This window comes from Anabrus simplex, chromosome 3 (genome assembly GCF_040414725.1).
Source record: "Anabrus simplex isolate iqAnaSimp1 chromosome 3, ASM4041472v1, whole genome shotgun sequence".
In the NCBI taxonomy this organism is placed as follows: Eukaryota; Metazoa; Arthropoda; class Insecta; order Orthoptera; family Tettigoniidae; genus Anabrus; species Anabrus simplex.
The window spans coordinates 218,458,781-218,485,602 of NC_090267.1; the positions used below are offsets into that span (position 1 = coordinate 218,458,781).

Genomic DNA, 26,822 nt, shown 5'->3' on the forward strand with positions numbered 1-26,822 from the left:
TGCTTCCACTTACTTGTGCCAGGCTCCTCACTTTCATCTATCCTATCCGACCTCTCTTGGTCAACTCTTGTTCTTTTCTGACCTCGACGCTATTAGGTTTGCGAGGGCTAGGGAGTCTTTCATTTTCACGCCCTTCGTGGCCCTTGTCTTCCTTTGGCCGATATCTTCATTTTTCGAAGTGTCGGACCCCTTCCATATTTTCCCTGTGATTAGTGTTAGATAGAGGATGGTTGCCTAGTTGTACTTCCTCTTAAAACAATAATCACCACCACCACCACCACCACCACTCCAGCAACACACTCCAATATCATTTTGTATGTCATTCATCAATCATTGCCCCAGAGGAGTGCGACAGGCTTTGGCAGCTGGCACAATTCCTATCCTCGCCGCTAGATGGGGGCTTCATTCATTCCATTCCTGACCTGGTGGAATGACTGGAAACAAGCTGTGGATTTTTTTTTTTTTTTTTTTTTTTTCCCACTGCACCTATTTCAAGTTCCAAAATAGGCTTTCAACACAGTCTTGTATTATGACCAAGTTGTTGGCATAGGCCAGAATGCTTACTACACTTCCATCTGACTCTCTCCCTGCCACTTCATACCTTTCAGTAGATGATTCATGTAAATTGTTTGGACTTGATGTGTCCTACTGTTGCTCCTTGGAGTGCTGGGCGTTGCTTTCATTCACCATATTTGGATCCGACTTGTTGGCTGAATGGTCAGCGTACTGGCCTTCGGTTCAGAGGATCCCAGGTTCGATTCTCGGCCGGATTGGGGATTTTAACCTTCATTGGTTAATTCCACTGGCTCGGGGGCTGGGTGTTTGTGATGTCCCCAACATAACTGCAACTCACACACTACACATAACGCTATCTTCCACCACAATAACACGCAGTTACCTACACATGGCAGATGCCGCCCACCCTCATCGGAGGGTCTGCCTTACAAGGGCTGCACTCGGCTACAAATAGCCACATGAAATTATTATTATTATAATATCATATTTGGATGAGACTAGTACGCCCAGTTTTACACATGCGGTGCATATGCTATGTGATGTGATGCAATATCTCCTGCCTCAACATGAAGCACAAGGTACTCTTGTATATCAATGCCAACCGGCATTCTTGTACATCAAATACCATTTTAAAATTACAGTCCACTATTTTATGAACTTCTTACAATTTATTTTAACGTATTACCAGAAACTCTACGTAAACTATGAACAACAAAAGTGAAAGATTATAGCCTTGTCAACCCCTATAAAGACACTGAACCAAGAACTCATTCTACCATCAATTCTCACTGCGGTCCAATTGTAAACATACAAGGGCTATCCAATAAATAAGTTTCCCTATTTTACAAAAAATACAAGCGGGTTATTTACACTTGTGAAATATTTTATTTTCATGCTACAACTTGTACACTGCTTCTCCACATAGTCACCATTTCTGTCCAAACACTTTAAGTATCCTGGCAGCAGTTGATTGATACCTTCGTCATACCAGGTTGGGTTGTCTCTGTAGCCAGCGGTTCACCTCTGCTTCCACTTCTTCATCAGTTGCAAACCACTTGCCTCCAAGGTGCAACTGAGTTGTGGAAAGAGATGGAAATCACTCAGAGCAAGACCTGGAGAATAAGGTGAATGGGGAAAAAGGTCCCTTTGAAGTTCTGCAGCAAATCCTGAGCTGAATGGGGGCGCACGTTGTCATGAAAGAGCAACATTTTCCGAGACAGAAGGCCAGGACGTTTTTGTTTGATTGCAGCTCTGAGCTTCGTAAGGACCATGCAGTACCTCTCAGCTGTGACCGTAGTACGTCGGAGCAGGTAGTCAACCAGTAGAACACCACTGCAGTCCCAAAAGCCTGTAGCCATAACTTTGCCCGCAGGGGCTGAGGTCCTGACCTTTTCTGATGCACATTTGTCAGGTTTCTTCCATACCATGCTTTGTTGTTTTGTTTCTGGAGTTGAATGATGCACCCAGCTTTCATCTCCAGTGACAATGCGAGAAAACAGTTGATCTCCCTCTCTTTGAAGCATTAGCAGGAAAGCTCGGGCCACGTCGATCCATTGATGCTTGTGAGCATCAGTAAGCAAACGTGGGATCTATCTTGCACAGACTTTTCGATACTGCAAGACATCTGACAGGATCGTCACAATAGACAAGCGTCCAATTTCCAAACCAGGAGGCAGTGGATTCATTATCTCATCAATGCTGACTCGTTGATCTTCGTGCACCACATTCTGAACTGCAGCAGTGGCTGCATTGCCTGTAGCGGTAACGGGCCCACCGCTGCGCTCTTCATCATGCACATTTTGCCGTCCTCCCAGGAACCATGAACGCCAGCGGCGAACCATTTGGATGCTCATGCATCCTTCACCACAAACACTAAATAGCGATAAATATTGATAGTTGTTTCATTTTTCGCCGTGAAAAAGCAAATAAAAGAACGGAGTTCACAAGCAGACACTCTTTCAAGTGGAAGCTCCACGGCAGGTGGCGCTATACTGGCGAATGCGGAGCAAGCACGTGCTGTTGAAGGTGAAGTGCAGTCAGCATACCCCAATGAACGTTTCTACAGCACCAACTTAATTTTAAAACATGCGGTTTGCAGAGAGAAAAAAATAGAGAAATTTATTGGATGGCCTTTGCATTTTCCCTCAGTAATGTGAAATGCCTTCTCTAGATCTACAAAATATAAACATAACTGTCTATTCCTCTCTGAACATTTTTAAATTACCTGGTGCATACTAAAAATCTGATCCCGACAGCCAATCTGTGGTCTGAAACCACAGTGGTTTTCATCCTACTTGCTGTATTTACTCACATAATGCATCAACACGTGTAATTTTACCCTCGAGAATTTTAGAACATATATTCTGAATCTTATTATTCTTGCATTTTTCACATGCTGTGTAATTTCCTCTACCATCTGGTAAGAAATTGGACACCACTTGCACTTAACAAGCCTGTTTCCTGGATTCCATGCATCTATAAATACATCCGCAAATGGAAAGTCCAAAGCCATTAACCATCTCCACCAATACCTGCTACCCTGGCTTTCCTTCAGGCCAGACCAGAGATAAGAAAATAAGCAGCTGAATTCAGTCTCTTTTGGCAACAAGATGAGTGAGTTGTATAGTGATGTGCAAAATAGGATGAAGGAATAATAAGTTATATCACACAGTTCAAACTTACAGTTGTTTATTTTGCAAAAAAAGACAGAATCAAGTGCTCAGAATGACAGTTTGATCTAGGACCAAAATGAAGTTGCTACTGAAGGGCTCAGAAAGAAGAATTAAAGAAAGCTATATCCACATGTCCGTTTCGCATCTTGATTGTATGTCTAATTTCAGTCTTTAAATAATAACCTGTTAAATAATTCTTCATTCATTTATCCAGGATTGCTTTAGCAACTTTGAAGTTAATATTTTAGCAACACTTTCTTTCTAGGGTAATGTATATATTAATTTCCACTGATATTTCAATTTAGCGTGAATTTCCAGGTCACGCCACTAGGAGCGCCATCTTGCAAATTGTCTCCCATTTTAGCAAGGCTTAATCTGGAAGTGTCGCTTATTGTCTCTATTGTATTTGTTTTGGGGTATAACTTTCAACTACGTTAAGTAAAATTAATCACAGAACCCAAGAAGACTGGTAATGAAATTGATAGGTAAAATTATTTAGTTCACAACAGTATCAATAAATACTAAATTCAGCAAGGGATAAACAAATGCCATTAATATGGCTGACATGTAATGGCAATACTTCAACACATTTCATTTAATTATACAAGGTGATTCTACAGAAAAAAACCATATCACAAAAACTCTAAAACTCTTTCTCCCTGACTCATAAAAGCTGGAGCATAAAAATTCTATGAATATTTTCAACTTTAAGAAAAAACTCCACTGGACTACAGCCCTGATAGGCCTTGGCCTACCAAGCGACTGCTGCTCAACCAAAGGCCTGCAGGTTACGAGGTGACGCGTGGTCAGCATGACAAATACTGTCGACTGTTATTCTTGGCTTTCTAGACGGGCCACTATCTAACTGTAAGATAGCTCCTCAATTAACTGTTTTTGCATAGACTGAGTGGACCTCATACAAATTCCTGACCTGAACAGGAGTTAAATCTGCGGCCCCCGGGCAGTGTTGCCAGATCTAAACATATTTCAGAAGATAGTGCTTGAAAATTTTGGAAAATTTAATCAAAATTTCAGAGGAGGTTTAGAAAAATATCATTTTTTATAATTTTAATGAAAATTAAATGATTGTACAATTAACACTGAGTGATGGAACAGAATAACACTGTCATCCATCTGAGGATCTTCCTCTATCTTATGATGACTATGCCAATTGTTTAAAGAGGTCTAATATCTAGGTCATCGCCCTGCTCCCCTTCCTCTTTCTCCTTGCCCTCACAGATGTGGTTCTTTGACAGTCATAGGAAGATCGTACAAAGTTTGAAATCTTAGCAGGTTTTAATCTTCAATTGCCTCTACAAATTACACAGTAAGTAATATACTGATATCCCAGCCCAGTTGGCTGTCATTTAAGAGGGCTCCTATGAGAAAGACACATACCAGTGATACGTTACAGAACTCGTTCACAAGGTAATATAACAGCATCACACCCTGTATTCTCTTAAATCTGACAGCAGTTGAAAATATAAAACACATAATATTGTACTGATGTGGAGCTGTATAAAATACTTCTGCCTACTGTCGACCAAAATATTATGTGCACTCGAGTTTGGAGGTTGTTTATTAAATAACACCTAGGCCCACTGAAAATCCAATAACACCATTTTCCTCGCTTCATTTCACATTAGCTCATGTAGGTATTGAATTTTTAATTTATGTTGTAATATTTTTTATTGCATGTGGAATGCAAAAAGTGCCCGTTTTTAAGCGTGTTCCATCCATGCGTCAACTTTAAGACATCGTTTCTCCAAAAGCTGTCCTCTGGTCGAATCCTGATTTTAATACAATATACATTGGGATGTTTTAAATATAGTTTATAAATTTCTGAATTTTGTGTTTCCAAGGAAAAAGTTATCAGTTTTCTAAGGTACCTTTTTCTCGGCTCGGGCTGCTTGCAAAATTGCATTCTTGGTCGCGTTGTAACCTTTATGTATCAAATTACTTTAAAATACATAAATATTCTTACTTTTTTTATATCAGTTTGTATTTGTAGCGGGTAGAATGACATGGGAATCAACATCTATATCAGCTGCAGACGCCTCGCTCAGAGTTGAATCTATTGGTTATTTATTACTTGTGATTAGCATTGAAACAAATGGCATTAAGAGGTCATGAAAAACATTTCCCATCATCTTTTCTCATGAGGGATTTCCACCTCCAATGGCAGCTTTAAACTGCTTTTTTATTACTTTTTATATTTGCTTTTTTTATGTTATTTTTAATTCTTTTGACAGTTTTAATATATATACTATTATTTACAATATATACACTGATTTGAATTAGCCTATAGTTTATCAGTATAAAGATCGCCATCAATTTATAATTAATGTTAATCGCTTTCTGAATCAGAACTTTGAAGACTGACTACAACTAGCTGTATTTGAATCACGTCAGGAAGGTGGGCTTTTTCCCAACAATATTTTTTCTATTTCTATGGCATGTTTTATACATTTTTTTCCAGAGCTCAGTCATTACAAAACGAAAGATTTCTTGGCATAGGTCTCTTGTCACATTTATCCTTCGTCCCTTCTCTTCAGCATTTGCAAGGTTTATTTTTGCAATTTTCTTCTTCACAAAGGGCAAATCAATTCTATAGTATTCATTTCACAGTGAGCTACTGGCAGATATATAAGTTCAACATCATTTCTTAATTCTTTAGTGATTCATTCAATTTTACTCTGAGGTGCTCTGAAGTAGGGTTTGGCATGATGGGAGTAGTACTGCTTTTGCTAAGGAATTGAAATCAATTGCATCATCAGGCGGCAGTGGGATCTATCTTTTCTCAATCCACACAATAATGTCAGCTTTTAACCATGGCTTGGTAGGGTTCTTAGTTTCTACGTACAGCGTTGTGTGATAAGGTCCATTACTACAGCAGATTTTGGAGGGAGTAGCCTTAAAACCTTACTCAACCATTCTTCAAATGGAGTGAATTCATTTCCTAGTGATAATCACCTGCTCTTTTCTTTCCCATGAAACAGAGCTCAGCTCCTTAAAGAAATCCTTGTTCACTGCCAATGTGTAGTATTAGGACACGCTGTCTAACTCATGACAGAGTTTTAAAACCTCCCCTCCACCCGTATATCTCCCGCAGGTGACATCGGTATTGGTCACAATTATCATGTCTATTCAGAGATTCCATAAGTACAGGCTTTTTGTTCAGTTTCTTAAAGCGAAATCCAACACTGTGAACAATTTGCCCAAGTTTTTCAAGGGACATTTCTGGAAAGTCAGACACTGAATGTTGAAGCCTCTCTTTTAATTTTAAAATTGTCAGGAAAGTCTTCTCCCAAAAAAAAAAAAAAAAAAAGCAGTGAATGTTACGCCTGATAACTCCAATAGTGAACTGATCTATTACAATGCGCAGTCGTCCTGCTGACAGTCATTTCTTCTTAACGGGCGTGGGAGTACCTTCAATGTTTTCCTTGCAGAAATTTCCTTTATTCTTCTTCACTGCATATCTGACACACTGAAGTGATATTCCATGGCAATCAGCTGTTTGTTGATGAATAGGAAACCGCTTTTCACCTAGCTTCTTGCCCTCTAAGGTAAGAAATTATACGAAGCTCAAATCCAGTGAACGAAGGTCTTGGAGGCATCTTATAGGAATATGCTCTCGCCAACAAACTGAATGAGACTAAACTGAAGTTAGTTAATACGAAGATGGAAAATATGTATTTAATGTGGGTAGAAAATCCCAGCATGGGAATTCAGTGCTTTGCAGGTGGAAAGGCCAGGTAGCAGCAGAGAAGTCAGGCTGGTACATAAATACTAAATACTTTAAAAATTAAAAAATGGAAAAACATAAAAACAAAAATAATAAATTTTTAATGTTACCGTTGGAGGTACAATGTCCTTACGAGAAAAGCTGACCACCGAATAAGTTGGCCGTGCGATTAACCTCTTAAATGGGAGTGACGAGTTAATTTGTCTACCAACAGATGTTAATCGAGCTTTCAAAAATTGTTATCTGCTGGGTGGAACGTGTTATCTCATCCCTTATTGTAATAGAGTGTAGTTCTATGATCGCTTTATAGATGTCAGTAGGTTCCAGCCTTGCTGCGCCACAGTGCGCGCCAATATTTCATTTTATTTTCATCCGTACATAATGGCTAAGCACGCTTGTTTGGATGATGGAACTATTCTTCATTTTATTGATTCAGACGTCAAATTACTGTAAATGACAACTCTTTAGATAGCAACGATAGGACAAGTGGTGAAAGTGACGGTGAACTTTCTACTGAAAATGAAGAAGAGAGAGAAGATATTAGCTTGCCTACAATAAGTGATGCAGCCACTTCACACTGACACAGTCAAGGTAATCCTCGTATTCCTTTTATGTTTGTGTCAGATAGTAAAATAAATATTGAAGCAGTTGTGAGAAGTCGAATCAAATAGTGAATTATTTTTTGAGCTAACATATGCAAATCAAAAGAAACTACTTTTCCCTTTGCGAAAATCAAATGATCATAAGCATAACAGGTTCTAATTTCAGATGACCACCAGCCATAAACATAGCCAGTACGGTTACTAGCTAACATTGTACGACCATCAATCCATACCTTACATCACAGCCTACAAGAGTTAACACTTCCGTCACTCCTCTTGTGATGCTAACCTCCAAAATACAAATTTTCAGATGACCAACAATCACAAGACATTTTTGTGTCAAAACGGCCAGGCTACATAACTTGTCTTCCGCGAAGGTATGCACGCATAATGTGCGGGACGATTTCCTTCGTCATTTGCGGAAGCACATAATGTGTGGTAAGAGTTCCTTTCGCGGAAGCATAATGGGCGTGACAAAGTAACTAATCACCCACATCATGATAATGGGCGTGACGAATTAACTCTTTTTCAGTCAAAATATATTCCCCGCTGCGAATGTTCATTTCTCAGTGGAAACTCCCCAGTTAAGAGGTTAAGGTTGCGCTGCTGTGAGCTTGCATTCGGAAGATAGAGGGTTCGAACACCACTGTCGGTAGTCCTGAAGACAGTTTTCCATGGTTTCCCATTTTCACACCAGGCAAATGGCAGGGTACGTTAATTAAGGCCACGGTTGCTCCTAGCTCTTTCCTATCCCCCTCGTCGCCATAAGACCTATCTGTGTCGGTGCGATGTAAAGCAAATTTTAAAACTGAAAAAAGAAAAGCTGTCCGCCTCCGTAGCAAAACGGTTAGCATTACTTGCTGCCATCCTTAGGGGACCTGGGCTCGATTGCCGGTAATGCCAGAGATTTAAGAATGGCAGGAGGGCTGTTATAGAATGGTACATGCAGCTCACCTCCATTGGGGGTGAGCCTGAAAAGAACTGCACCACCTCGGGACGAGGACATAGCTTACTATTCCTTATGAGAAAAGTTGGTGGGAAATATTTTTCATTACCTCATAACGCCATTTGCTTCAGTGGTCATTCCAGGTAATTATTAAATACCGGAGGAACGTTTTAAGCATACGGTGAAGCAAATACCACTGTGCATGCAACTGTAATCAGTACTCGACTTCCAGTGTGGCGTGGCATGGTGTCTGGCACTATCGCAGTAACGTCACAGGGTCTTCCCAGCACAAGCTAGCTACGCATCCATATCCTTCTACCCAATACAAATACAAACTGATATTTAAAAAAGTGAAATCATTTACGTATTTCACCTGCGATCAAAAAAATATTACAATATAAATTCAAAATATGAAACCTACATGATCTAACGTGAAATGAAGCAAGGAAAATGATGGTATTACTGTATTTTCAGTGGGTCTATTGGTTATTTCATAAACAACCTCCAAACTCAAGTGCACACAATATTTTGGTCGACAGCAGTAGCTGTAAGGCTGTTATAGAATGGTACATGCAGCTCACCTCCACTGGGGGGGTGCCTGAAAAGAAGGATGTAAAAAACTGGAAGATTTCCATCCAATATTTTAGTTTATGGAATATTTTTAAAAATCAGTAGATCTTTCAAAATTTTCCGAGAAAGAAGGATGTAAAAAATTGGAAGATTTCCATCCAATATTTTAGTTTCTGGAATATTTTTAAAAATCGGTAGATCTTTCAAAATTTTCCGAGAAACTGACAACACTGCCTCCAGGTAAGAGGCAGACTTGCTACCTGTAGACCGTGGAGCTGGCCTTGGAGAAATAAAATCTGTCTATTATTTTGGAACCTTATCCAATGTTTGGCATATGGCTTCCACTTATATACCTCAACAACTTCATAAAAAAGCCAAGGTCATCACCACATTTTCAAAAACTTCTGCATTTGTGTAACACCACGCTCATACAAGTGATTTACTGTATAGGGAAATTTTCAACTTAAGTTACATAAATAACTTTCTTCTGTGTCGTTTGGTGGATGAACGAGTGTTTAGAATATTGCATATCACTGATATTTAAACTTTGCTTCAGATAAATACAAGTAGATTTAAAATGTGATCTAGCAGCTCTTGAAGTGATAGACATTGTTTGTAGAATCACCTGGTATCAAAACTGTGCAGAATCTTACTTGATATCAGGGTTGACAGTATCATTTCTGAAGTCATACTCTGCCAGAAGAGGATGTTCCAGCTCAATACACCGCTTCTGAAGAACTTCTATCTTCTCCTGATGTTCGATTGTTTAAACCAAGAATAATTCCTGATAATTAACATTCATATAAGGCAGAGTACACAAAGAAGAGCAAACTGTGCATTAAAACAAAACAGTAAAAGCATTTTGGTTTCAAAGAACATAATCCAATAGGTGTATAAATTACAGAAGCATTTTATAAACTACAAAAATAATATTTACTACACTGTTCAAAAAACAAATTTAGTCATACCGTTATATTTTTGTCATTTACACCCATACATATTGTAATATAAATAGAAAAAATATTGAAACAATTAAGATATGAAAGTGTTCTTAGGAAAGTCGATACATGATGTTTAATAGAGTGATCTAAAATAAAGTGGTCACTTGTTATACCAGGTGGTACAGCAGCACCTATTCACTCAGTTTTGTGCAAACCCACAGATTATAGCCTAAGCTAAAAAATACTGACCTTGGCTACTCATAATAATGTCTGGTCTTATTATGCTTCCTGCAATTTATTTGTGTCAATAGTTGGTAGGTGTGCTAGTTACCAACTGATAAGCCCTAATTAGTGCACTGGGGCAAAATGCTGGCAACCAAGAATGACTTGCCTGGAAACTTTATAGTTTCAATAACAAACCAACTACAATGGTATTATCAACCAAATCAGCATTAAGAAAAAATATCAATGGTACAGACCTAGAACTGTCAGCTTCTTCAGTCTGTCAAAATTAATGTATGATTAAATAAAATTTAGAAAATACAGTAGAGGTCCACTATAATGAGTACAGCATATAACAAGAACCCCGTTATAAGGACAGTTTTTGTCTGTCCCTTCAAAATTCCTACAATGAACTGTGTATTATCCTTCTGTTACAGTGAGAGCCCCATCACTGACGCATCCGTTATTACGAGTGATTAAGCGTGCACAATTTTTTCTGTTATCAACATTTATGCACCCAGCGATTATATTGCATGCGATCGATCATCTTCAGTATCCTTTCCTTGCTATGTCCACTAGCGAGCTCTCTCGTCGACATTGGAAGGCGATGTCGGAGTCGATTAGTAATACCCATCGACCGCTGTTCCATAAAGGAAAATGGAAATGAAAGAGAACATGTTTTCATAATAAATGTGTAAATATTGTGTCCGATGGCGATTGTTTACTCTTAAAAATAAAAGCTAAAGTAAACGATCACTTAATTTTAGTGCTAAATACTGCAATTAAGTAGGAATGGGATACATCTCAAAATATGGCAAAGTGCATCACTGATTTCAGAGGTTAGTTTTATATTTTCTCGCATCTGGTTAAATTACGGAAAGGCTATTATGTAAATTTATAGCAAGAAAGTTATCATTCCTCTATTAGCACTTGAAATATGTTTTCGTGATACATATAGTATGGTTAAGTTACACTGTTTGAATTAAAAACTGAAGCGTTTGCCACAAAAGGTGATTGATCATCTTCGGTACGGTATAGTTTTCTCACTATGCACACTTGAGATCTCTCTCTTCGACATTCGAAAGTGATGTCGGAGTCGATTAATAACTCTTGTCAACTGCTGTTCCGTAAAGAAAATCACGAATAAAAGAGAACACGTTTTCGTAATAAATATGAAAATAATGTGGTCAATAGCAGTTGTTAACTCATTTGAAATAAAGGCTAAATAAACAATCGCATAATTTGAATACTCTACACTGAAATTAAGCAAGAATGCGATACACCTCAAGATATGGCAGAATGCATCACTGATTTCTGACGTTAAGATAATATTTTCTCGTGTCTGGTTAAATTTCTGTAGGCTATTCCCATCTAAATTTATAGTTAGAAGGTTATTACTTCTCTACTGATGCTTGATATTTCGTCGGCTGTAACTCGATCCGAGTATATATAACTTCTTCCTGCATACATTGACCAGTTCAACTCAGTTTATGGATGTGTTTGTGATGACTAAACAGACCAATCCTGGCATAAAACATACACCCACACAAATCTCACTGAATGGATGGAGGAGGGCGGGGTTGTAATTGACGAAGTTTTCTTGCTTGTCGCTTGGCCTCTTGATATCTGCAGCATTCTCTTTCAAATAAGTTGACAGTGGTGGATGTAGTGTTCCACCACAGCGAACGGTCCACAGCACAATCTTCCCATGTCTGTACATCTATACCAGTTGTCTTCATGATGTGTTTCAGCCGGTCCTTAAAACGCTTAAGAGAGGGGCTTCATAAGGTCTACTGCTGGAGCAAAGTTCACCATAAAGAATTTGGCAGGGGAGCCTGGTACCACCCATGCGGTGAACATGGCTTAACCATCTCAATTGATGAGCGATGATTGTTGCCTCAATGCTACTTAGCTGCGCTTTGTTGAGAACTGCTGTGTTGGTCACATAGTCCTCCCACTTAATATTCAAGATGAATCTCTTTTTTTTTTTTTTTTTTTTTGGTGGAAGCACTTACGTTTATTGACATCACAGCGATAGAGTGTCCAAGTTTCACAGCCATACAGCAGAGTGGAAATGACAACAGCTTTGTTCACCATGAGTTTGGTATGCAGCTTTAGATCGTTATTCATGAAGACTCTGTGCATTAACCATCCGAATGCTGCACGAGCAGCCCCAATTCTTTTATCAACGTCTTGTTCGCAGATACACCGTTTAGACAAGACGCTTCCAAGATATGAAAAATGATCAACCTATCCCAGTGTTGTGTCTAAGATGGAGATACTGAACTCAGGAAGGGTTAATCCTGGGGCAGGTTGTGCAAGTTCCTTCGTTTTTTTCGCATTAATGGCAAGACCTAAGCGATCATGTGCAGTTTTAAAGCAGTTGACTGACTGTTATAGTTCTGCAGGTGTTAGAGCAGGAGATGCGGCGTCATCTGTATAATGCAGTTCTGTCACCCGGGTAACCAGGGTAGTCTTTGTGAGCGAAGTCTTGCCAGATTAAAAAGGCCTCCATAAAAACGAAATTTAATCTCCATGCCTAAGTTGTCTGCAGATGATTCATGCAGCATGGCAGCCATGTACCATGCAAAGAGTGTAGGAGCAAGCACACAGCCTTGTTTCAATCCACGAGTGATTGGGAACAAATTTGATACTGAGTTAGCATGAAGAACCTGTCCAGACATGCCATCACGAAGAAGCCTCCAAACGCACATGCCTCATCGCATCGTTACTCAGAACACAGTGGCAGATTACGCATTCAGGCCGTTGTATTCCATTCCGTTCAATTACTGTAAAGCCATATTTAATGTAGTCATCATTGTACAGTCTCTGCTTGGACATCGTTATCAATTTTTTTTAAAGTCACAATATTAAATAACACAATTCACACGGTCGCACTGTTACAGTGAAGCATACACAACACTCACAAGAAACAACTTAACAGACACGTCCATTGCGAAAGTATACGAGGCATAGAATCAACAGTTGAAGGGCCTGGCCACTGATGGTCAATCGGCGATGTGTTGTCATGGCCATTATTGTGCCACCTCTGATGGGACAGTTGTACTATGTAGCTCTCGCCAATTTGACTCCAAGGTAAGAATAAGATTATGTAGGGGTGGGAACAGAGCATTCAAGGATGAGCTACCCACAATCTATATGCCATAGAGTGAGAGGGAAGGAGGAACTTCCACTTCATTTATTGTTTCTGAAACTCCGATATTCTTTGTTCTTCAGAGTTAATGTCGATTACTGACTGTAATAACTTACTGCCAGTTAGGATCTTTGGTGAGAAAATATCACTGTTTCATTAATTGCTATTGTTAAACATTAATTAGTTGTAGCCCAAAATACCAGTAGGCCTAACATGTTATATTAAATAAATTTATTATAATTTACCCTACTATTATTGCCTTATCCCCCTGTTGTTCTCTCTACTAGATCAATTTGATATAATACCGACATTTATACAAGTACCTCCTTCATGTAATATATTTTGTTTATGAGAAAATAATGCAACAATAATACTGGAAAATGAAAGCAACTACTACATCGCTGATGAGTTTAAACATGTTGCGTATGCTCATAGTTTACTTTCACGCAAGTAGTTCCACAAAGTGTGCAATTAAACGTGCGTTGAGTGGTCTTGGTCCCGCACCTGCTCTCAGGCTTCATTTTGCTCCTCACAACACAGCAAATTTCTTATTTCACCTCCAACCTCGCAGCTCCACAGAGGTTTGTGCCGACAGTTGGCAATTACCAGTGCTTTTGAACGACTGACTTGGCACGACAACCACTTGGAGAGATTCAAACAATGTTTATTACACAAAATTGTAATATTCAAGTTTAAAAAAATTAATTTGAAATCACTTCACGCCCCCCTCCCCCTCATACAGCCCCACGCCCCCTTAGGGGGGCGTACCCCCCAGGTTGGCAACCCCTGCTCTACACCTTTTGGCAGTTTTCGTAAGTCGAAAATAACATGAAAAACGCCATGTCATACAGTGTGTCACCAACATGCCTCTTCAGATGTTTAACGTCAGAAACTCCTCTATGACCAAAACTCCGGATAAGGTCATCATCCAAAGTTTTGATGAAGTGCCTATGAAGAATAACTCCTTTCCAAGATTTTAAGGACTTGTGCTTTTCAATCTTAACAGGCACCGGCCCAAACATTGTGGCTTCCAAGAGTTTTCTACTCTGCTTGACCGTAGTAGTCTTAATGAGTACACAACAATCCCACAACTTCCTCATCTCATCAAATTCACCAACAAGAGTAAATGTAATATTAGTACAGTAGAAGTCCGTTACAGCGAGTACGTCATATAACGAGAACTCCGTTATAGCGACAGCCTTTTTCTGTCCCTTCAAAATTCCTATATTAAACTGTGTATCGTCCTTCGGTTACAGCGAGAGCCCTATCACTGAGGCATTCGTTATTACGAGCAATTAAGCACGCACACGTTTTTTTCCATTACCGATATTTATGCACGCCAGCGATGATATTGCATGCAATCGATTACCTTCGGCATTGTTTCCTCGCTATGTGCACTAGCGAGTTCTCTCGTCGACATTCGAAGGAGATGTCGGAGTCGATTAGTAATACCCGTCGACTACTGTTCCGTAAAGAATATTCGAAATGAAAGAGAACATATTTTTGTAATAAATGCGTAAATAACGTGTCCGATACCGGTTGATAACTCGTTAAAAATTAAGGCTGACTAAACGACCGCTTAATTTTGAGGCTAAATACTGCAATTAAGTAAGAATGGGATACACCTCGAGATATGGCAAAGTGCTTAATTGATTTCAGAGGTTAGTTACATTTTCTCGCATCTGGTTAAATTACGGAAAGGCTATTATAAAAATTTATAGCGAGAAGGTTATCATTTCTCTACTGGCGCTTGAAGTGGGTTTTCATCATATGTATAGTACGGTTAAGTTAGGATAGTTGACACTGTTTGAATAAGAAAACTGAAACGTTTGCAACAAAATGCAATCGATCATCTTTGGTACGGTATAGTTTTCTCACTTTGTGCATTTGTGAGCTCTCTCATCGACATTCAAAGGCGATGTTGGAGTTGATTAGTAATACCCGTCGACTGCTGTTCTCTAAAGAAAATTCGAAATGAAAGAGGATAACACGTTTTCGTAATATATACATAAATAACGTGGCAGATAGCAGTTGTTAACTCGTTAAAAATAAAGACTGAAGTAAACGATATCTTAATTTTAATGTTGTATACAGAAATTAAGTAAGAATGTGATACACCTCAAGATATGGCAGAGTACATCACTGATTTCAAAGGATATTTCATATCTTCTTGCATATAGTTAAATTTCGGAAAGCCTATTTACATGTAAATTTTTCGCGAGGAGGATTTCTTTACATGCGTTTCAAATATGTTTTTATGATACATATACGGTTAGGTTAGGTGACGCTGTTTGAAGAAGAAAGCTGAAGTGTTTGAGACAGAAACCTCTGGAGTGATAGGCCTACCATATTTCTCCGAATCCAAGACTTTTTTTCTCAGTATTTCATGTGAAAACTCAAGGATTGTCTTGCATTCGCAGCAACAGTAAGTTAATGGATACCACTGGCAACTACCGCAGTAACCACGCTGTTTCTTTTCACACGTGCATGCACACACAAAACTCGTTGACAATAAACGACCGCCTCTTTACTATACATCGCTAGCTGAGACAACCGGTTGTACAGTGCCTGTGTGTAACGTCACTGGATCTCAGGAAATAGTGAACAGATAATTGCGTTCTATTAGCCTCTACAAAAACGTTTCTCAAATCTGCAGAATGGCATCAAAACATGCGACCCTTCGAATTCTTAGAAAGGCCATGGCTACTCAGTGTCAGAGTTATAACGCGTCTATTGTATTTGACGCTTAGTAAAATTAAGTTTTATAGACAGCAGGAATATTTTTGTGATGGATAGTCGTATTGTAAAGATACGTGGAAAAGGTAATGCCGGTAAATTTTCAACGGGTTCTCTTCGATAATATGATGCCAATTTTAAGTTAATGGTTAGTAAACACTCGGAAATGTAGAATAATTGTGCAGCCGCAAGAAAATATGGCATAGGCCTAACAAAAGCCAATATTTGGCGTTAGCGTGAAGACAAAGTGTTTAAAAAGATACGTACTGTACAAAAAATGCATTCAGTGGTCCGCAACAAGGATGCTTTAAAGAAGTCGAAGATGAAATTGTGAGCTATATGCACGAAAAACGCAAGGGCAGAATGGCCATACCATGGCGCAACAAACTCGTTCGTTGACTTTCAACATCCGCGATTAGGCCTATACATCGCTAGCCGCTGAATTTGGTCGAACCCGGCAAGCAAGACGTGCGTGTAGCAGTAGCCGGTTATATCTGACACTGGGTAAAAGTAACAGTTTTATAGACAGCAAAAATAATTTCCTGATGGATCGTCGTATTGTAGAGACGCATGGAATAGGTATTGTCGGCAAATTTTCTACGGGTTCTCTGCGGTATTATGATGCCAATTTTAACTTAATGGTCCTTAACCCCGCGGAAATAAAGAATAATTGCGCAGCCTCAAAAAAAAAGTACGGCATGACGAAAGTCAATGTTCGGCGTCTAAAAATGCGTAGGCCTACTGTACAACAAAGGCATTCATATTATTTTACAAATTACTTTTTGAGCCTGATTTAAATTTTTTGAGGCAAAAGTGGGGTTCATCTTGGATTTGGAGAAATACAGTACTATATTTTTTCAGAATGTAATTAAACATACACTTTCACGTAATATCAGATTTCGAAAAATAACAAACAAGTAAGCCGTAGTGTGGATATCATCTGCAGAAACGCAACTTTCGAACAAACTGATTGCGGTTTCATACCAATTTTAATGTTCATGGGGTTTTTCGACTTTTATACAAAAATCGGATATAACGACAATCCGCTATAGTGAGTAAATTTTTCGCTGTTATGAATTCTCACTATAATGGACTTCTACTGTAATACCGGTATTATGTAATATTAAACAGAGTTACTAATCAGGCAAGATAAAAGAGCACAGACACCTCTCAGGCAACTTGGGGAAAACCTTGTTAGTCTGGCTCTACTCTGAGGCCAATCCAGCATGGATAACCCTGAGCTGGAACAGCCCTTGGGATCAAGCACACAAGCCTCCACTCCAACATCAATGTCATGGTGTACCTAGAGGAGGTTCTAACAAGAAACCCCAGTTCTCAAAAGAAACCCCCATCTTCACTTGAGGCATATGTCTCCAATGGTCAAAGGACTTGTCATGTTTGGGGAGGTTGATCTTGCACTCAAATGTGTTGTTCCAGTTGGTCCCAAACTTCTTTGATCAGGTTAAAATTAGGAATTCTAATGGGCCACTCCATTCTCTACAAATGGTACTGCTCCAAACATGGGCATCAAGGGCTCTAGAATCATCATGCATTAATAATGCACTTTCTCCGAGTTCCCTTAGAGTTAAGGAATTGCATGTGCCTCCATGATTTCATTCTTCAAAATTCCACATAACTACTACATCCTACATCTACTCTAATCTCTTTGTCAAATTTCCCCGCATTTATCGTGTCTCGAACTATCGTTTCATCGCATCGATCATCGAAAAACTATTTATCCTCGGCCACAATCTTCCCGCATTGATCGATCGTACGTAAGAAAAATATACACAAAAGTTTTTTGAATTTAGAGGAACTGCTCAATATTCTTAGCATATAATAGCGACAACCTGTTACGCGAGAATGTAAGAACGATTCTGAGTTGCTAGCCTTGAACAAGGATCATGTAGGCTGGAATTTTCTTCCACTGATAAAAATCAAATTTGAAAGGAATGTCACTAGAAAACAGAGTTTGCTGACGAAACTGTATTTTACAAATGCTGTTGCAGAACTCAAGTCTGATCGTAAAGTTCATTTCACGTAATTTTACAAGTGTTTTCATGCAATGATAAAGTCTACTGATGACGACGAAGTGTAAGTCTCATAATATTTATAAGAATTAACAAACGACAATAAAGTCAATTCATGAGTACCACTGTTTGAGAAATTCAGAGTTTGAATGTGAAAGAAGAAAAAATGCAATTCAATGTTTCACACTTGTCACAAATGTATCACAATTCAACACAGTCTTTAAATGTGCAAGTTATAGTACGGTTGCGGAACAGTCTTTTTCAGAGGGCTAAGTAGTTTGTAATTCTCTAAGAAATGTTCTCAATTCACGCACGATTGTTTGTATTAAAAGCTTTAAGTAGCTTCTATTCAAATACTGTGACTTGTTTAATTACTAACATCTTAAAATGTGGTTAGAAACATAAAGTTAATAACTACAACCATCACAAGACACTGTGATATTAAATCGAAAGTTTTTAAGTGTCATAGCACTCACTGAATTTACTAGTCCATTTGAAGATTCTCGCGTAAAGTACTGGGTTCGACCGTCGTGTATAAATCCCCTCTCACCAGCCTGTATAAGCTACGGCTGTGAGTGCTGAACTTGAACTGGTGATCCTGTCAAAGCTGTTCTCCCACGAACCTGCTATGCTGGCATAGCAGGGAGAGAGGTGATACTCCCACGTGGCGCGTCCCAAGTGGCGGATAGGGGGATCCTAACCGGCTTGCCGGCGGACTTGAGGGAAATAAAATACCTCTCGTGGACCAAACACACCCCCCCTGTGGGTGGGGGAGGCAGACGAAGAATTCAACCATGGTATCCCCTGCCTGTCATAAGAGGCGACTAAAAGGGGCGACCAAGGGATGATCCAATTAGAACCATGAAACTACTTGTAATTAGTACCATCACGTAGGGAACACCATTGGCTGCATTTACTTGCGCGTAGTACCACTATGTTAGGTACGCAATAGGTTTGTGATTAGTAGCGACAGTGTGTGAATCAAGATGTGGGTCCTACAGTACCTGTGATTCGTACCCTTATATGAGCGACACCAAGGTTCTGCCTTACCTATGCTCAGTTAATAGAGCAAACGCCTGAAAAGCCTTACATCTGATATGTGAGGACTTGCACGGGATGGTATGAGTCCCTGTGGTTAGTCCACTTATGTGAGGAGCGCCACAAGTTTGCGTTGCCTGCAAATGTGCGAAACACCATAGGCCTGTGTTACATGTGCGCATTACACTAGCTGTGAATAGCACCATAATGTGTGGAATACCGCGAGTCTCTGCTACTTTTGATTAGTACCGCAACATTACAAATAGCATGGTTCTACTTCCCTAGCGATAAATACCATTATGAGGGGCTGATGACCAGCATTTTGGACCCGTTTCGACTATAAGCATAATAGATTCAGCATCGTGCTATAGAAGCCGTCCCTTGGTCAGTAATACTATTGTTTTGTGCCAGCTTCTGTGCATGTGAGGCACGGCGGGTCAGATCCACGGATCGTTTTAAATTCATATCTGTCCATCCATTCATTCTTCGTCCCCATGCTTTGAATTCTGGTCAGTGGAGGATTTTGGACTTTTAATTTGTTATTTCATTTCGTCTCATTTCGTACCATTAGGGGCCGATGACCTCGATGTTAGGCCCCTTTAAACAACAAACATCAATCAATCAATCAATCAAAACGGCTCTCTTTTATACCATCCAGCGGGGCTGTCTCTTGTAGCTCGTGGAAAATTGTATTTCTATTTCACTGAATATCTTCTAATTCCATGGGTCGATGTTCATCAAATTTATAGGGGTGTACATTTGAACTATGAGCTACAAGGTGATACGGTTTAAAAATTGAAATTCCAAAGGGTTTAGAATTTGGAAAAATGTTCTGATAGGTTCTCGATCGCCACGACTTGTTCACGTGCTATTACGTCATCAGTAACGTGGAACAGGTGATGTGAACTGCACGCTGAATACCTGGCTGTGCCGTGCCATGTCGTTGAGAACTCATGTAAACTCTGGCCGTACCGTTACAAATATCGGACTTTATAAACTTATGTTACAAGTGTCCAATGGTTCCTGGTACAGCAGTTAAAATGAGCAATGATCTCAATACAGCTTGACTGAATGGAATAGACTCTTATAGTCTATAGTTACTTATGACATCAGACTGGGAGCAGATGGTGATGCTTTTGCTTTTTACATCATGTGTTGTGGAAATATTAATAGCAATTTTTTTAATATCCAGTCCATTGTATTCAGTCCAATTACATGAAACAAGTTCCCATGAGTCTTTAAAACAATAATGACTGTACTACATACAGAGATGATAGACGAAACCTGAAAAGTTACTGAGGGAATATGCTCAAAGGATGATTTGTTTTGATCAGCTTTCTTGCACATCACGACAAAAGGAGTGTGTAATTAACTGTATCATAGGTTACGATGTTCATTTCCGTGCTGACATATAACTAATATAATAGAGTCTGAGGGATGTTCCACCATTCAACACATTGTAAAATATTTCAAATTTATGAAACGAATGGGATAGATAGAATGGAATGGATAGACGAGTAAACTCTTAAAGTCCATGTGTTTCATGCCAATGTATAAATTTTCAAGTCAATGTGTATATTTTCAACTAGTGACTTTGTTTCCAGTAGATTGTAACAAGACCAACAAGTCTATTATGTGTACCACGAACACAACAGTTTTTTAAACCAGAACCAGAACTTTTTAAGTGCCAAGTAGTTTATGTCTTTGTGTGCATTTCATTTCAATGTGTATATATTTCATCTAGTTTAATATGATTGGAACAAGACCAACAAGTCCAGGAACGTTCTAAAAGCACTGTGTGTTTCATATTAATATGTGTGTTTCATGTCGAGTGTATATTTTCAACCAGTGCATATGTTTCCAGTAAACCAGAACTAAAAACTTTTAAGTTCCAAGTATTGCAGTACATTACAATTCAAGGTGTATGTTTTGCAACCCATTGAGTTGTTTTTAGGCAATCGCCATTATGTGTATAATTTTATTATGATGTCTTATGTCAACCAATCGACATGAATGTAGGCTACCCTAACGATGATTGTTATCAGACTCCCCTTGATTTGATAGTCAACTCCAAGGGAGTCGAAACCGGCCTTCATTTAATAAATTTAAAATATCTTACAATGTGCTGAATGGTGGAACCTCAAACTCTATTACATTAATTAACTGTAGTCATAGATTTATTTTTCTAAACCGCAAATTTAACATCAAATTTGTAGTCAGCCTGATGAAGTAGTGCCGGACCCACAGTGTAGGAGTAGTGTGCCTGCCTCTTACCCAGAGGCCCCAGGTTCGATTCTTGGCCAGGCCAGGGATTTTTACCTGGATTCGAGGGCTGGTTCGAGGTCCACTTAGCCTATGCAATTACAACTGAGGAACTATTTGACAGTGAGTTGGCGGCCCCGGTCTACGGAACCAAAAATAATGGCCGAGAGGATCTGCAGTGCTGATCACACAACAATTCGTAATCTGCAGCCCTTTGGGCTGAGCAGCAGTCACTCTTGGCAGGCCATGGCCCTTCAGGGCTGTTGCGCCATGGGTTCGTGAAGGCCACTGTGAGCTTGTCACATCCCAGTGCTAAGCTGATATTGCATTACACATTTATGAACATTATATGTTAATACAGCATTGTCAACAACAACAACAACAACAACAACAACACACAAAAGTAATTAGTAACATGGTAATACATACTATATGAAATGAGTAATGTTGCCTGTATTGAACATATCTCACAAAATATTTTACCAGATACACTCAAAAGATTTGAACATATTTACAAACGTACCAAAAAAGAAAAAAGGAAGATTGAAACAGTAAACGGAGGCTATTTATTTATTTATATTCCATGCGTAATTAACTAACGATGCAGACCTTTCACTTGCAAAGGGACTAGATTGTTTATATTTTAAATACACATTATCGTACAGTACCATGTATTTAAAAACACTGCTTGAACATTTACTCAGCATCACAAGCAGAGCGGGCTAGTTTTACTTTAATTTCATGAATACCACTTTACAAAAAACAATATATATATGAGTTTCCACCTTATCAATACAAATTTATTTTACATTAAGCAAGTAAATATAGTCAAGACTAGTTTCGACCCCTAGGGGGTCATCCTCAGTTGACAAGCGTTTAAAAATATATTGTTTACAAAAACATCACATGTAGTGGTAAAAGCTTAAATTAATTTGAACCGATCATTAATGTTGGTATGTCTGGTACATGATTGACTAGTGTGCATCATCCATGAAGACACATATTATTTTTTATGCTACTACCATCCAATTTTTTTAGGTTATACAATATGGAATATACATGCATTTATGCAACTCAACAGTGGCAAGTTTAACAATGTACATTAAAAGTTGGTTCATAAATTACACATTGGCTATTGATTAGGACATTGGTTTGAACACTTTTGACTAGAATATCAATGTAACACCTTACTGGCATATATCTTAGATGCTAAAATCAGTTTGTAAAGCCTGTTACTCTTGATTGAGTCTTAGTATAAAGTTAAAATTTTAAATGAAAACTATTTGCTTAGTATAGGCATTAAATAATGCTGTTAAAATGGACGTAGTGGTAAAAGCTTAAATTGATTTGAACCGATCATTAATATTGGTATGTCTGGTACATGATTGACTAGTGGCATAATCCATGAAGACACATTATTTTACATGCTACCACCATCCAATTTTTAGGTTATACAATGTGGAATATACACACATTTGTGCAACTCAATAGTGGCAAGTTTAACAATGTACATTTAAAGTTGGTTCACAAATTACACAAATTGGCTATTGATTAGGACATTGGTTTGAACACTTTTGACTAGAATATCAATGCAACACCTTACTGGCATATATCTAAGATGCTAAAATCAGTTTGTAAAGCCTGTTACTCTTGATTGAGTCTTAGTATAAGGTTAAAATTTTAAATGAAAACTATTTGCTTAGCATAGGCATTAAATAATGCTGTCAAAATGGACATCTAGCTAAAACAGTGGTATATGTATGTCATATATGCCTGGTTAAAAACACATTACATTAATGTTATTGATATGTGGTGCAACATGTACATTGTTTTGGAACAAATGGGGAATTTTTCATAACAGTCTTAGATATAGTGTTCTAATAAAATGGGTCCATAAAAATATTTATATGTACAAAACAGTTAGCATTTTAATAATCCGCTGTAGATCGGGTAATGCTTAGATATATATCTGGAGATATATTAGGCAGCTACTAATGTTGGAGTTATTAGAAATATTAATGGAGCATGTTTTCCATCCGTATGTCGTGATGTTTCTGGCTGGTGACTTTGTCAGAATGTGTTGAAATTATGCGTCTTGATGCACGTTGATTTTATCGTGGAAGCGTATATGTTGTAAAAACAAGGTACAGTATCTGGAAATAGAAATAATGAGTGTGATAATGGTGTGGTATGAAAGTGTAATAGTAAATCGTATGTCGTTTTACTTACGTAAGGTGTTGGAACTGTGCGTTCTTTGTAGCTGCCTGTTGGGATCTGATACGTGTTGCTCTGAGATTGTAGTTAGCAGCGGTAGAGGGGAGGTTTGGGGGGATGGGTGGAGTGTTAGTGATGGGAGTGGGGTTAGAGGGGAGGAAGTCTTGGGGCGGTTGATTTGAACATATAGATTTTTGTTTACTTATTCTTTTGATGTAGAAATCTTTTAATAAGGGAATTACTGCATGAAAAAGAATATTGTTTCTGTCTATACTTTCATTTAGGTTGGAGTTCGGGTTCACGTATTTGTCTAAATTTATGTAAAATTCTTCTATTATGCTGAGCAAGGGACTTTTTGGATTCATACTGAGGATTTGCATGTCGTTCTTAATGTCCGTGAAATTATGTTTTTGATCGTCAATGTGCTGACCCATTGCTGAGAAGTGTCTGTGTTTGACGGCGTTGACATGTTCATTATATCGTATTAAAAAACTTCTACCAGTAAGCCCTACATAGCTGGCTCGGCAGTCGTTGCATTTGAGGCGATAGACTCCTGAGTGATTGTATTTATTTATGTTATTAACTGATTTGGAATTGTATAGTATGTTGGTGTTATTGCGTGCAGTTTTATATGCTATTTTTAGGCCTTGTTTTTTGAAGATATTTGTTATGGGATGTATATGGTTATTGTTGTAAGTAAACAGTGCATATTCTTTTTTATTTTTGGTGATTCTGGTTAACTTGGTTTTAGGTTGGTTTTTGACTTTGTTGATGATCCGGTTTATCATTTCTCTTTTATATCCGTTTTGTTTTGCTATTTCATGGATTGTGTTTAGTTCTTTATTTAGATTTTCTTTTGAAAGTGGAATGTTGTATGCTCTGTGAATCATACTATAGTATGCAGCTCTCTTATGAGTATGTGGGTAGGTGGAGTCTATCTTTATTGTATTTGATGTGTGGGTAGGTTTTCTATATATGTTATATGTTAGGCAGCTACAAAGAACGCACGGTTCCAACACCTTACGTAAGTAAAACGACATACGATTTACTATTACACTTTCATACCACACCATTATCACACTCATTATTTCTATTTCCAGATACTGTACCTTGTTTTTACAACATATACGCTTCCACGATAAAATCAACGTGCATCAAGACGCATAATTTCAACACATTCTGACAAATGTCACCAGCCAGAAACATCACGACATACGGATGGAAAACATGCTCCATTAATATTTCTAATAACTCCAACATTAGTAGCTGCCTAATATATCTCCAGATATATATCTAAGCATTACCCGATCTACAGCGGATTATTAAAATGCTAACTGTTTTGTACATATAAATATTTTTACGGACCCATTTTATTAGAACACTATATCTAAGACTGTTATGAAAAATTCCCCATTTGTTCCAAAACAATGTACATGTTGCACCACATATCAATAACATTAATGTAATGTGTTTTTAACCAGGCATATATGACATACATATACCACTGTTTTAGCTAGATGTCCATTTTGACAGCATTATTTAATGCCTATGCTAAGCAAATAGTTTTCATTTAAAATTTTAACCTTATACTAAGACTCAATCAAGAGTAACAGGCTTTACAAACTGATTTTAGCATCTTAGATATATGCCAGTAAGGTGTTGTTGCATTGATATTCTAGTCAAAAGTGTTCAAACCAATGTCCTAATCAATAGCCAATTTGTGTAATTTGTGAACCAACTTTAAATGTACATTGTTAAACTTGCCACTATTGAGTTGCACAAATGTGTGTATATTCCACATTGTATAACCTAAAAATTGGATGGTGGTAGCATGTAAAATAATATGTGTCTTCATGGATTATGCCACTAGTCAATCATGTACCAGACATACCAACATTAATGATCGGTTCAAATCAATTTAAGCTTTTACCACTACGTCCATTTTAACAGCATTATTTAATGCCTATACTAAGCAAATAGTTTTCATTTAAAATTTTAACTTTATACTAAGACTCAATCAAGAGTAACAGGCTTTACAAACTGATTTTAGCATCTAAGATATATGCCAGTAAGGTGTTACATTGATATTCTAGTCAAAAGTGTTCAAACCAATGTCCTAATCAATAGCCAATGTGTAATTTATGAACCAACTTTTAATGTACATTGTTAAACTTGCCACTGTTGAGTTGCATAAATGCATGTATATTCCATATTGTATAACCTAAAAAAATTGGATGGTAGTAGCATAAAAAATAATATGTGTCTTCATGGATGATGCACACTAGTCAATCATGTACCAGACATACCAACATTAATGATCGGTTCAAATTAATTTAAGCTTTTACCACTACATGTGATGTTTTTGTAAACAATATATTTTTAAACGCTTGTCAACTGAGGATGACCCCCTAGGGGTCGAAACTAGTCTTGACTATATTTACTTGCTTAATGTAAAATAAATTTGTATTGATAAGGTGGAAACTCATATATATATTGTTTTTTGTAAAGTAATATCTATCAATACGGAAATGAAACTTATAAACAACATTCATGAATACCAGTCGGGAATGTGATGTTCTTCGGTAATGTTTTGCATTTAAATGTAACTTACAAAGGTAGAAATAATAATGTATTTGCTTCACGTCCCATTAATTACTTTTAAAGTTTTTGGAGACTCTGAGGCGCGGAATTTAGTCGCGCAGGAATTTTTATGTGCCAGTGACGCTACCGACATGAGGATGAACATCTTCAATTACCACCGGACTGGGTCAGGATCAAACCTGCCAAGTTGGAAAACAGAAGGCCAACGCCTCAACCACCTGAGCCATTCAACCCGGCTACGGATGTAGTTTACGACCATCACCATCAGCAGTAATTGCCAGTATCACTGTACAACATACCTTTTTCATTGCCGGTAGTTTTAATTCAAACACTTGCTGCTTCCTTAACAGAAACAATAGTGTTCCTCGGTATGTCAAAATATACGGGTTTGGTCAGCATTGCCCATCTGCGAGAGGAGATATGAGTTCTACTGCCTTAATCTGATCCGTTTGTTACTGCAGACACACATCCTTCCGACAAGCTCACGAATTGGACATGGGGCTCAAAATTGGTGCAAAAATTCATGCAAATTTTTGGTCAAAAAATAGGGTGCAGCTGATATGCGAGTAAATA

General features: G+C 38.2%; 1 protein-coding gene across 1 annotated transcript in view; it reads right to left on the minus strand.

Moving 5' to 3' along the window:
* The window catches only part of hay (ATP-dependent DNA helicase hay), a 186,450-nt gene that overhangs the window by 100,280 nt on the left and 59,348 nt on the right, over positions 1-26,822 (minus strand). The window contains exon 8 of the mRNA XM_067142877.2: positions 9,705-9,802. Within this exon, the coding sequence (XP_066998978.2) occupies positions 9,705-9,802 (98 nt within the window). The remainder of the gene's footprint in view (positions 1-9,704; positions 9,803-26,822) is intronic.